Source organism: Stigmatopora nigra, chromosome 21 (assembly GCF_051989575.1).
Source record: "Stigmatopora nigra isolate UIUO_SnigA chromosome 21, RoL_Snig_1.1, whole genome shotgun sequence".
Taxonomy (NCBI): Eukaryota; Metazoa; Chordata; class Actinopteri; order Syngnathiformes; family Syngnathidae; genus Stigmatopora; species Stigmatopora nigra.
The window spans coordinates 4355864-4369333 of NC_135528.1; the positions used below are offsets into that span (position 1 = coordinate 4355864).

Genomic DNA, 13470 nt, shown 5'->3' on the forward strand with positions numbered 1-13470 from the left:
TAAATGGCTGCCCCTGTCGCTTTTGTTTCCAACTGTGGAAAAGCTCTCATACCTTTCTTACTCTCGTTCAGGAGGAGGCAGAGCGAGAGGTGACGAAAGGAGGAAAGATTCAGGCCGTAAAAGAGGCGCTTGCCGCCAAATCCCGAGCAGTGGAGGAGCTCAGTCGAGAACTCCAAGATATACGAGCCGCGTTCGGAACTGAAGGCGTACAGAAGGTAAAGAGGAATTCAGTTCCAGAACTGGAATGATCACTGCTATAAACCATTTTTGTTTCCAGTTGCAGGACTTTGAGGCGGCGTTGAAACAGAGGGACGGCATCATCACTCAGCTCACGGCCAATCTCCAACAAGCTCGTAAGGAGAAAGATGAGATCATGAGAGAGTTTCTGATGCTGACGGAGCAGAGCCAAAAACTACAGATTCAGTTCCAACAGGTTGGAATCCTATCCATTTACTCTCTCACTATTTCCAAAAAACAACAATTTTAACCTAGTAAAAAAAGAGCACAAACCAGAACATGACCCCATTTACAGCTGCAAGCCGGTGAAGCCCTTCGGAACACCAGCCATAGCAGTACGGCAGCCGACCTTCTCCAGGCCAAGCAGCAGCTGGCGCAATATCAGCTGCAGTTGGACGAGGTCAAAATGGAAGCCGGGAAGAACCAGGAGGAGAGCGACCAGCAGCGGGAACTTATTGGTCAGCTCCAGATCAAAATCAGCGACCTGGAGTTGGTGAGTTTATTCTTGTAAAGAAGGATGACTATACAAGTATGGTGGCCAATGGCTGTCACCATCAGCTCCAATTTGGAATGTCTTTTTCCAAAACAGTGAAACTGTCTTTATTAAAGCAATTGGAATGACTATTCAAGACTGTACAAAGAACCTGTTTACAACATGAAATTATGACTATTCAACTTTTGGAGAATTTAACCACTATAATATTTGTTTATGGTAGCATGGAGTCCATTTTTAATGCTCGGTGTATGTTTTGGTGCCTCTTTACTTGCTACAGTTCATGTTAGTTACGACTTATAAGCTAAAGTTGATTTCAGTTGCCGCTTGTTGAAGAATTACTTGGTAGGTAAGGAATGGTCTGTCTGTTTTCTTTGTCTAATCCCCGACTATTATTGTAGTCAGGGAGAAGATCGGTGGAGTCATTCACACAAAAGCTAAGCGAGAAGGACACTCTCATTGCCCAGAAAGAAAAGGTCATCATGAATCAAGATCAGTCTCTTACCGAACTCAGAGCGGCCCAAGAGAGTCTGGCCACGACTCTGAAAGACAAAAATTTGCTGCTGTCCGAACAGACGGCATCCCTCAACCTCTTCCGAGAGGAAGTCGCCATTTTGGGGCAGTCCGGCAATGACATTAGGGCATCGGATGAGAAGGACCTGATCATAGCGGAACAAGAGCGAGTCATTTCCGATCGGGATTGTTCGCTCAGCCGGCTCGAGCAGGAACTGGAGTTATCACGGCAAAGTCTGCGTGGCCTCCAACAGCGGGTGTCTGCTAAAGAGTCGGAGCTTGAAAAATACGTGGCGGACCTGCAGGACACTAAGCGTGATTTAGAAAGCAGTAAAGGTGAAATTGAGAGTTGTAAATCGCAGCTGGAGAAAGCGAGAGGCGACCTACAAAGCTGTCAAAGCGAGCTGGAAGGCTCCCGGCAAAAAGAACGAACGTCCTCGGATGAGATTAAGCAGCTCATGGGAACGGTGGAGGATCTGCAGAGGCGCCGTCACCGGGACAGCCTCACCGAGGGCGACCTGGTCCAAAGAATGCAGCAGGACGCCGATCGGAAACTAGATCTTCTTAGGGCCGAGCTGGATGAGATGTACGGACAGCAGATTGTCCACATGAAGCAGGAGCTCAACCTGCGGAACACGGCCAGACTAGAAGAGGCCATGGTTGAGCATCAGGTGGCGATGCAACGACAGCTCAATGAGGCCGAGGTCCTCAAAGAGCAAAACTCCAAAGCTAAGGAGACGCTCGCTCAAAAGATTCAAGAGCTTCAGGTGGCATTGGCGCAATCCGCCAGCGAATTTAACAGGGAAAAGTTGGACCTCCAGGTTGAGTTGCAGAACCTCCGTGGCGATCTCCGCTCCGCCAAGGAGAAAGCCCAGCTGGCGTCCGACCATCTCATCTCGCGGGAAAACCAAGAAGAGGACGTACGAAGACTCATGGTGACCGTCGATGACCTGCAACGCCAGCTGGCTGGCGCCGAAGAGGCGGCGCGGGAAGTGGAGGACCAGCACGAGTCGGAAACCACCAACTACAAGATTAAACTGGAGATGCTGGAACGAGAGAAGGACGCCGTGTTGGACCGAATGGCCGAGTCTCAAGAAGCCGAATTAGAAAGACTGCGGACGCAACTGCTGTTCAGTCACGAGGAGGAGCTCACCCTCCTCCGCCAGGATCTCCGCAGGGAGGGCTTTCTCAACGCCGAGAATCTTCTCAACGAAGCTTCTGTCAAACACCAGAAATCTTTGGACGATTTGCGGCGTGCCAACGAAGAGCAGGTGGCTTTGTCGCAAAGGGAGAACGCCGCCTTTTCCCAAGAGCGCCAGGACCTCTTGCGACAGATCCACAGCTTGAAGGAAGATCTGGAGATGGCGTCAAACAACTCCAGATCGGACGAGTTGGAAAAGCAGGTACAGGAGCTTCAGGTAGAGTTGGAAGTCTTGCGCCAGGTGGGTGATGAGCGAGCCAGGCTGGAGAATGAAAACCAAACCTTGCTGAAGAACTCAGAGCTTCTTGAAGAGAAGGAGCGCCAATGGAAGGACCGGCAGAAAGGTCATGATGAGAAAATCCTGGAAATAGAAAGGGTCGCCTCCCAGTTGAAAGAGGAGATGGAAACACAGCGGATGACGTTCTCCTTGGCCCAGAAGAATTTAGAAGTCAATTACCAGGAGCTGAAGGAGGAATACTCCCGCCTCGTAGATGCAAAGACACAACTGGAAGAAAGGACCTCGAAGGAGGTGGTCCAATTTCAGGCCCAAATTGCCCATCTCCAGTCCCAAGCAGGAGAGCGGGAGGGTGAAAACGTCAGGAGATCTGCCCAAGCTGCAGAAAAAGCCTCAGAACTTATGGAGAAGCTTCAAGAGACTCTGCACGAGAAGGAAAGCCTGGCGGTAAAACTTTCGCAAGTCGCCCAGCAACTGGTGGACGCCAAGAATGAAACGGCTCGCTCGGAGGAGGTTACCAAAACGAGAGAGGATCAGATTGGCTCCCTCCGAGGAGAAGTCCAGTCTCTCCAGGCGCTCTTGAAAGCCGCAGAAGCCGAAACAGACGGCGTCCGGCCAACCCAGGAGCGAGCTGTCGAAGGGCGAGCCTCGCAACAGAAGCCCGCCGGATCCAACCGCCGTAAGAGGCGTCAGAGGTTGAAGCAGGAACGCAGAGCCAGCGGAAGCGGCGGCGGCGCCGAGCCCTCAGAGGCTACTCGGCAAAAAGAGGAGGAGGCAGAGGAGGAGGAGGAGGAGGAGGAAGACGAGAGCAGAGCTACAAGTGCCGCAGAATCCCAGATGCAGACGGAGAGACAACTCGGCGGCCATGAAGCTGACGGCCCCATCAAACAGGTAGATATACCTTCAATGCTTTCTTTACCATTTTTTTCCCTCTGCCCTTCCTCCCACGCATTTAATCGCTTTCACCACCATGAAAAGCTTTTCCAGTTTATCTGAACATAAACTTGATTCCCAACTTGAGGCTAATATAGTTGCAAAAAGACACGTTTTTTTTGGACAACAGGCCGTTTTTACGTTTGTATGGCTTGCTGATAGTTTGATTTTTGATAGAAGATAACCAACATGTGCAGGCAGTGGAGAGTAACTTCCAACGCCGGCTAAACTTAGCAACTCCTCGAAATGAAAAGCTTGAAAACCAAAATTTGCTGACTATAATAGTAAGGGAAGAAAAAAGTGCCTACCCATTATTTGGCTAGTTTTTCAGTTTGTAATCAACTATAAATGTATCACCTATACAGCACTTCTCACTAAATGAAAAGCAATTCCATTTATTTCAGTATTGGGGAAAAAAGAGGCACCAACAGCTGGCCATGCAACAAACCATTGAAATGATCCAACATGGCAATCATCAAACGGAGCATAATGATGAAACAAATTCATGCTCAACCAGGACAAATTAACACTAATGCATAAATCATGCTAAGTAGAGACCTTGCTTTTTTGTTTACTACCCAGTAATTGTCTTCTTCCTCCACTCAAGTCATTTGAGGGAGATGTGTTGCATTATGGACGCTATTAATTCATCACCACAGATGAACCAATTGGAATTATTGAAATATGGAAAAGCCCACACAAAATAGTGGTCTCAAAGTCCCCCATTTTTAATGCTTCCCACTGAAGCAATAGTGTTTGTTGTCTATAAACTTGGATTAAAATCAGGCATTTTTTAACATTTATCAGTTCAGTTTTTAGGGAAAAAAATCTCTGAACTTGCTTGTTGTGTAGCACCAGTTAACAGGTGTTCACTGTATTTTTTTCCTCATTTTTAATGCTACTTTTAACTCATTTCCATTGTTTTCAGGACGATTGCAAGCTAGAGACGGAGGCCCAACGCATTAGCTTGACTTACATCCACGCCGCTCAGATCGAGCTGCTGCAGGAGTCGTCGGGCTACCAGAAAAATAGCGGTCACCAAGGTCAGCTAATGGAGTGCTTGCATAATAATCAAAGCCATTTGCTCTATTTTTATACAGAAAATATCCCCATGCCTTGCAGTTAGTCAAGCTTTTTTGCCTCGTTTTTCCATTTTTTAAGTGTATTGTCCAAATTGGGGACAGAAAAAATGTGGCGATGCAATGATTTGAATCACAAAATGCTGAATTCATTTGCATCTTTTTTTGGGTAGATCTAGATGCAATCCAAATACTGAAGGCTGAGGCTCTGGAAAAGCAGCGAGACCTGGAGGAGAGTCACCGAATGGAGATGGAGAGCCTCCAGGATCGATATAGCAGAAGTAATGCCGAGACAGAAGAGCGCTGCGCTGCCGAGCTAGATGCACTACGGCGGCAACTGGAGGTGCTAAAAGAAGAGCGGTCAGCTGACAGGTGAAAAAGCAACACTTTAACTTGGGTCAAATGAGTTAGGACCTTTTAAAGTTGACATTTTCTTTTCACTTTAACATTTTTAGTTCATTTTAATAGCAGTTGTCAAGTAGCAGATAAATCAAAACATCCAGGATTCACCCATCTGTTAAATTTGACATAATTTTATCCTTTTTAAATGAGCTCCTATGCATTTTTTTGCAACATCCATAAAAGCAAACCCTATCATTCATCATCTCATTTTTTCCAGTGGCCTACAGTCCAACCCAGATCACAGCGAGGAGCATCAAGAAGACCTAAAGGTTTGACTGCCTCTGTTAAAATCAACCTTGTCACATGATTAGTCACTACTACTGTAGAGCTGATTGGTGCTAAAGCGCTAAAGAAAGCCCGACAGTCAAAGTGTATATGAGGAAAGGCGGCAAGCAGCCTTTAGGGCTAAACATGCCCTAAATATCCCCCATCACTGCCCTTACACTACCAGCCTCCCTTTTTCGCAGCAGGATGAACTAACTGTCCTATCTCGAATGATTAAAAAGCCTGGAAAGTTACATAATCCGCCTTTTTGCGTGCATGGGAAGGGAGGAGAGTCCATCCTTTTTAGTTTGTCTCTCACAACTTGGTCCAGTCTCATGTTAGAAATGCATCACAAGACAAGGGGACAACGTGGTGTATTGATTCAAGAGCTCTAGGGTGCCTTTTGCTATTTTTATTTTACACCTTAGCATACGGTTAATAGTTGCTTGTCACTTTCTTAGGATCTCAGCGACGAGCAGCTGTGCCAGTGGGTGTCGGGTTCCAGCTTGGGTTTGAGTGCCAAGCTGCAGGCGCTGAGGAGGGCGCTGTACAATGAGTACGTTCAAGAAGTGGACGCCCTCAAGGAGCAGCATCGCGCCGAGCTGAGCGGGTTGAGGCAGCAATTGGAAAAGGAGGGACAGCGGCGGGACGACATCGGCCTTGAGACTGCCGGTGTTGCCGGGCGGAAAGAACTGCTTGGGGAGCAGAGGCTGGAAGAGGAGGTCGCCAAGGTAGGCGATTGTTTCGTTTCTAGTGCAAGGTGCAACTTTACTTTAAAGCAGGGGTCGGGAACCTTTTTGACAGCCATAAACAATTCATATTTTCTAATCTTCTTTCTTGAGAGCCATTCTCAGATTTGAAAAGTAAAAATACATGAAAATGTGTGATTATTATTTTTTTTGGGTGATTTCACCATTTTTAAATTACAAAAAGTCTTTTGACAACAATGTTATGATGTTGCTAATAAATCAGTATCAGGGATATCATACAAACAGAAGAGTAATAAAAAAACAAATTATGATTGAAGAGGTGGTAGAAGTAGTGTCACAGTTTCCATATTTTACCTCACAGATTAGTGGGGAGCCATATACACCCATGGAAAGAGCCAAATGTGGCTTCCGAGCCCTAGGATCCCAACCCCTGCTTTAAAAGTATTAGCTGGAAAGGGAAAACTTTGTGTTCCCGGGCTTTGGAGAGTTTTTGAAAATGTTTTTTTGCTTTCAGGCTATCGTTCACATGTCTGTGGAGTACGCCCATCAGACAGAGCTGGCTCGCATCAACAAGCTCGCCGGCCAGACCAGCGTGGCCATGCAGACCCCGTCAGATGGCGAGCAGGACGCACAAGAAAATGCGCCGGATACGCCCAACTCGTACTTGAATGAGGAGAGAAGTTCCATGGAGAAGGAGCCGCGGGACAGGAATGGCCAAATCCAGGTCTCTTTCTTATGTCAGATATCAATATTTATGTGCTACTAAGTGGTACATCAGATGTTTTGTTGGTGAAGGGAATTTAGTGCGCCAAGTACCTTCAAGAGGGCATATATATTCATAATCATCCATCTTGAGCCCCGAAACACTGATTTCTTCACACCGAATTGTCCCTTCAAGCACCCCTGAAGCGTACAAGCCTTTTGCTCACTTGAGCATTTTCCATCATGATTAGATTTTGGCCACGTGACTCCAAAGAGGGTGTCGGGTTCACAGTCTCTGGTGGGGTTTGTCCGCCTTTTTGAAGGGTAGTTTGATATGCTTTTGTGAAACAACAACAATCACCAACCAAAACGCTATGCTTCTTCCTATTATTATTGTTATTTTACTACCGGCAATATTGATTTTCAAGTAGCCGTCTGCATTACCGCGGTGTCTCCAATTGGTGGTGCTGCTTTGCTTCTTTGCTCCAGCTGCACCTGTTGCCATGGCAGCACAAAGAAACTGTTGTCTCTGTGTTTGTATTATAAGGGGAGTTTATTCATGGTGTGGGTTTATTTGAATTTGTCACCACCCAAAGTGCCACTCTGGCTGACTTGGTCATGACGGGACTTCTTTCCATTTTCTCTCTTTTCCCCGTGCAGCCGCTACAAGTTTTGGAAGAAAAAGTTGAAGATGAGGATGGCACGGATGAGAACATCCACAAGGACAGTGAAAGGTGATGGGGAAATAGCATTGGAATGGTCTCCGCTAGGCCTCCCAGTCAAAATAGATTGGACATCTAGCAGGGGATTGACATGATAGGCAAAAAAAAGTGCACACCAAAAGCAGATTGGGATAAACCTAAAGAGCCAATTACTTCTCATCTTTCAGCCAATTAAAGTACTAGTGGAAAAGTACTTTTTTGGGGGGCAAATAGCATAAATATACAGAAGTCTTTTGTGAAATAATTCTCCACCGTCATTCTATTTTCAGAACGGTCCTGAGGCGTGCCAATGAGAGACTCAGCCGCGTATTGACTGACATCCTGAAAACCACGGCGGCCGCGGAAGAAACCATGGGCCTCCACATGCAAAGTCTGCAGCCCGATACTTCTGCCAGCACGGGTCTGGAGACCTCTGCTCCCGCCGCACCTCACGTCACAGGTAAGAAACATGCGTCATCCCGCCTTAGTTTCAAGAAAAACTGATATTTATCGGACGTCACACCAGATCTCTCTGGCAAGAGTTCACCCGACGATGACTTCCTCTTAGGGGACGACGAGGATCACCTGATGGGCCTTGGCGCTCGCCTTCAAACTGCCTTGGAGAAGATGCTGATGGTCATCACTGACACCACCAATCAGGTAGAAAACATGATTCAATCAGCATATTTTTCCATTACACTCATTGCTTTTAAACACACAAAGCCAAGGCTATTGTGTGTGTGTGTCTGTATAATTATGTGTGTGTGTGTGTGTGTGTGTGTATTCGTGTGTATGCATGCGTACACATGCTCACTATACATGTGTATACATGTGTATACATGTGTATGCATGTGTATACTTGTGTATGCATGTGTATACTTGTGTATGCATGTGTATACTTGTGTATGCATGTGTATACTTGTGTATGCATGTGTATACTTGTGTATGCATGTGTATGCATGTGTATGCATGTGTATGCATGTGTATGCATGTGTATGCATGTGTATGCATGCGTATGCATGTGTATGCATGCGTATGCATGTGTATGCATGTGTATGCATGCGTATGCATGTGTATGCATGCGTATGCATGCGTACGCATGCGTACGCATGCGTACGCATGCTCACTAAACATGTGTATACATGTGTATACATGTGTATACATGTGTATACATGTGTATACATGTGTATACATGTGTATACATGTGTATGCATGTGTATACATGTGTATGCATGTGTATACTTGTGTATGCATGTGTATACTTGTGTATGCATGTGTATACTTGTGTATGCATGTGTATACTTGTGTATGCATGTGTATACTTGTGTATGCATGTGTATGCATGTGTATACTTGTGTATGCATGTGTATGCATGTGTATGCATGTGTATACATGTGTATACATGTGTATACATGTGTATACATGTGTATACATGTGTATACATGTGTATACATGTGTATACATGTGTATACATGTGTATACATGTGTATACATGTGTATACATGTGTATACATGTGTATACATGTGTATACATGTGTATACATGTGTATACATGTGTATACATGTGTATACATGTGTATACATGTGTATACATGTGTATACATGTGTATACATGTGTATACATGTGTATACATGTGTATGTATATAGAGCTTTCAACAAAGTTGTCTGAAAAAGAAACAAATATATATGCCACCCTACTCAATGGAAGCGCCTCATTCTCAGCGGTCGCCCATAGAAACGAGCTGTATTTACATGGGTCTTTTGTCCCACCAAAGACAGCCTATCATAGTCCAGCTGAGTGAAGCCCCCCCTCTCCGTGCCATTCTCCGCCCCTTACAAGTTCTGATAAACTAGGCCATTGAGCTTGGTACTGTCAGCGAGTGCACGCCGCGTCCTACTCCGTGGCTGAAATTCATGCGTTACTCACGCTTGGATGCCGTTTGTCTTGGAGAGCTATAAATAGTAACGACTCACCCAAGTCGAAGCCAGGCGTCAGTGTTGTTCAACATCTTCCTGAATACTGTTTTGGATGTTGAACATTTTTCAAGTCAAATGTATGGCTTTTGCATATTTGGGCTTTTTGTATAATTCTCATAAACTTGATTTTCTAAGAAGAGATTTATTGCTAATAAGTAGACCAGTAATAATCTATAAAGTCCTACTAATTAAGTATGTTATGTGTGCTTATATCATATTTTTTCATGACATATAGGTGAAATTGTTCCCCCTCATAAAGAGGCTTTAGGCCCAAAAAATTAAAATACACAGACAATTTCACGTTAAATTGTTGTTAAATTACAAATCGTTTGTTTTTGTTAAACACTTTCCCCCTGTAGAAAAAATAATTAAGTCTTAAGTGTGACAATATGTTGCTACAGGCGAAGACATGTTGGAATTTTGAAGAGCTATTGTCTTTTTGCGTGCAATTGCTTAGGGAAATGAATCCGGTTGAACGACTTGGTTGCTGAGAGGGTGTGTGTAATGTATGCGGGTTATTATTTGTGCGCACGGTAGTGTGCTAGGGAGTGGTGTCAATGTTTGTGTGTGGAGAGATCTTTTTGCTATCCTACCTGGCTGCTAGTGTTGGGAACTGAAGCCGCGCCTCCTTTTTACCTAACTCCCTCCTTCTCTTGAGTCTTTTTCGGAGCACTGTTCTTCCGCCGGGTGATCGGAGCAGTCAGTGCGCCACAGTGAGGGGAAAACAGCCCTGGAAGTCTTGGATTGGAGGTTTTTTGGTGTAGGGAAAGTACTTGGGCTCCCAGTAAGTAGATTTTCAGAGCCTGGCAGAATTTTTGACATGTCATTTCACCCCTCGCCTGGACTGAGCAATTAAAGAAGAGAGGGGAGCAGCCCTTGGGAAAAGCTTGTCGTTACCAAAGCGATAAAGCTTTGTTTGGGAATCTCCAGTGGGGGGGAGACTAGGCCATGTGATCCCTGCTTTTTTCCCGGGAGGAAAAAAAACAAGGTCAGTTGGAGGAAGAGGACCCGGCGCCGTACCCCGGAATGCCGTTTAATATGACAAAATCAAGATGACGAACGCCGGTTGGACTTCTCTGCGCTTGGACGCGTTCACCTGCTCAACCGAGCCACCAACGCGTTAACCGTTGCCGAGCAGCGACGTCGCCGGATAATGGCAAACGCTCGTCAGTGATTGGAGGAGAAAAGAGGCATCGTAGCCGACCATGGATTCCCACCAATCTTTCTGGAATTCCAGAATGCAGAACACCACGTGGGTGGAAGGAGAAGACCAGGATGTGTATGAGGTGGAATCTAGGATTCCCCTCCCGCGGCCTTTCCCCGTCTACAGCACCCTCACGGAGAGAAACGCTGTCCTAGTGCAGACTCAGATATCGCATGTCATTCACCGCACTAATGGTCACCTGCTTAAAGTTATCTCCAGAATCTCTCTGCCCACACCTCCGTATACAGTAAGTTTACACCTCATGCTTGGGAGGAAAAGAGCTGATGAATATTTTACCGCCACCAGAAGCTTCATTCATCCATGTGATGAATTAAATATCCACTGACAGCATTGGTGGGGGAGCCCACATCTGTACTTGGGTAGATTTTTGTTGTTGACATTTATGTATTCAACTTTCTCAAAACTGTCTTCTGTCTTTAACCCTCCATAGATGACAATATAGATAAACTAGAGTACACCTCTTGTGAAAAGGATTATATGACTTCTTACACTTGCCACTTCCTGGTTGGTTTAGCGTAACCAAAGACCTTTGCACTCCAGAGATATGCAAATGAGTAATCGTAGGATGGCAACAAAGGACTTGACAACCTAGCCCCAAATCTCATGACTTCAGTCCGTGCTGTAAATTGGTAGATCTTTTATAATAGTCACATGATGTTGACCATTCATGAAAGGACTTCACCATCCTAATAGGTTTATCCCAGCAAACAGATGCAACTAGATGTATTAATACTTGCTATCCAAGTAATGACCTAAATCAATAAAATGTCACTTTCTATCATAGTATTGAACTCTATGCCTGTGACAATGGTAGATGACCAATTTGTTCTATAACTGGCTTTGAATTCCCATGTTCATGGTGCTAGACGTCCAATCCATTTTGACTAGGAGAATTGCAGTCACAATGGATTGGACGTCTAGGCCTGTCAGTGGCAGCCAAAGAGTTAAATAAGGGTTGTATTAAAATAACAAACAAATCCGGTCACCCCACAGGTGGAACATGCTCGCATCACTCAGACGGAGCTCATGCGGGAGTCCTTCCGTCACAACCAGGAGATCAGCGAGCTCCTGCAGAAACAAGAGGAGTTGCAGGAGCGTCTGGCTGAGGAGGCTCGGGCACGTGAACAACTGGCCATAGAGCTACACCGGGCAGAAGGTGGCTATCTTTTTCATTTGCAGATATATCATCTTGGGAAATCGGCTGTTTGAAAGGGAGCGCAAAGAGCTTGCGAAATCAAACATTTTTCATTTATGCTACCGGTTTTTGGCATCTTTTAAAGTGTTTAAGGGATGTCATAAATTACAGTCGCAGGAATATGAGAAACAACATTTTGCCATGTTGATGCCTGCCCTTGTCATGTAATGACTAATATAATGAAGTTAAAAAGCGAAATTAGTGCAACATGAAGAGAATTTTAAGATACATGAGTGTCACCATTTTTGACATGATTGATGGTAATAGTGTATCCGTAAGATAAGATGACAAACTCGCCCGGCAATTGCTTACAGATCTAACAGTATCCTTTTAATTATCTTTCCCGGGGAGAAGACCCACCTTAGACAAACTCAACACCAGGCAATGCTCAAGTTGTCTTTTCCTAATCCCACTGAGTCAACACGGGCGGCCATTGTGGACCCATTTGACACATATATGAGCTATTGTGCACGCAAAGAGCTCTTTGGGCTCCGTATCCCTCAACCCCGAATGGCATCCCGCAGCAAAATGCTTGCTGACCTGTTATGAAGCATTTCTTTGTATCTGCAATTCAGTCCCGTTCTACATGTCATGCAAAATGGGTCAGATGTGCTCACTTGCGTGTTACTCATTTATGCAACGGGAATGCGTTTGTGTGTGCTAGCTGTTTACATTGTTTTGTTTTTATTTTGTCCGGATTCCTCTGTGCTTAAAAGAATTCAAGTTTGAAATGCACCGATTTAACCGTCTGATCTCGTTTAGGTGTGATTGACGGCTACACGGGTGAACGAGCTGCCCTGGAGGAGCAGTTACGTCAGAAGGAGGAACTTCAACTTAATTTGGAGCAGGACTTGCAGGTAGATCACCAAGCTTCATTTTTGAATGACACTTAAAAAGTCTCGTCAACTAAAACCATTACATGAATAATAGGATGAGAAGTTGTGGGTGGGTGGCCTCAAATCATTCTAAAACATTGGTTAACATACATTTATTGTCTGTCCTCTACTGCAGGTTACGGCAAGCCGACTGCAGGAACTGGAGCAGGAAAGGCTTCAAATGCAGGAAGAACGAGAGCTGGTATCCCGGCAACAAGACGCCATGCGAGGAACCGCCGGGCCCCGTGAACTTTGTACGTATACAAACAAAAAAACAAGTTCATATTGATTATTGAATGAGAACTTTTCTATATTCCAAAATAAGTGCCCATCCTTTTGATACTATCAGACTTTTATATCATGTATAGACCTGAAAGAAAGGTTTATTAACTTATCTTAACCATTCTTGTTATGCTGAAGGTACCCCATTAGCATATTCTGTTCTTAAAAGGACCATGAAATATTCTACGCATGTACAAACACAGGCAAGTTTAAGAAACAGCCTCCTTTTGATGCTTTTACTTACCAAGCTGGCGAATGACGAAACCCTTTTTCTTCTGACAGTGTTCCAGTTGAGGACACCAAAAAAAAAACCGAGCATGTTGAACTCTTGTGCTTTCTTATTCTCCTGTAGGCCTAGTTGAAGCTGCAATGGTTGCAGCACCTGAAGCAGGTGTGTCCACTTTGAGCATGGCTTACCCACTCTCTCTCTCTCTCTTATACATTC

The 13470-nt window shown here is 45.1% G+C and overlaps 1 protein-coding gene across 5 annotated transcripts in view; it reads left to right on the forward strand.

Moving 5' to 3' along the window:
* akap9 (A kinase (PRKA) anchor protein 9) overlaps positions 1-13470 on the forward strand; it is a 29818-nt gene that overhangs the window by 3132 nt on the left and 13216 nt on the right. For 4 of the 5 annotated variants that reach the window (XM_077743188.1, XM_077743189.1, XM_077743186.1 and 1 more), the window contains exons 5-20: positions 72-215; positions 278-433; positions 533-730; positions 1132-3570; positions 4541-4655; positions 4865-5063; positions 5311-5362; positions 5819-6088; positions 6582-6791; positions 7430-7503; positions 7761-7930; positions 7997-8130; positions 11667-11829; positions 12631-12725; positions 12880-12997; positions 13378-13416. In XM_077743188.1, coding sequence (XP_077599314.1) covers positions 72-215; positions 278-433; positions 533-730; positions 1132-3570; positions 4541-4655; positions 4865-5063; positions 5311-5362; positions 5819-6088; positions 6582-6791; positions 7430-7503; positions 7761-7930; positions 7997-8130; positions 11667-11829; positions 12631-12725; positions 12880-12997; positions 13378-13416 — 4576 coding nt within the window. The remainder of the gene's footprint in view (positions 1-71; positions 216-277; positions 434-532; positions 731-1131; positions 3571-4540; positions 4656-4864; positions 5064-5310; positions 5363-5818; positions 6089-6581; positions 6792-7429; positions 7504-7760; positions 7931-7996; positions 8131-11666; positions 11830-12630; positions 12726-12879; positions 12998-13377; positions 13417-13470) is intronic. The other variant, XM_077743190.1, reaches the window with a different exon arrangement.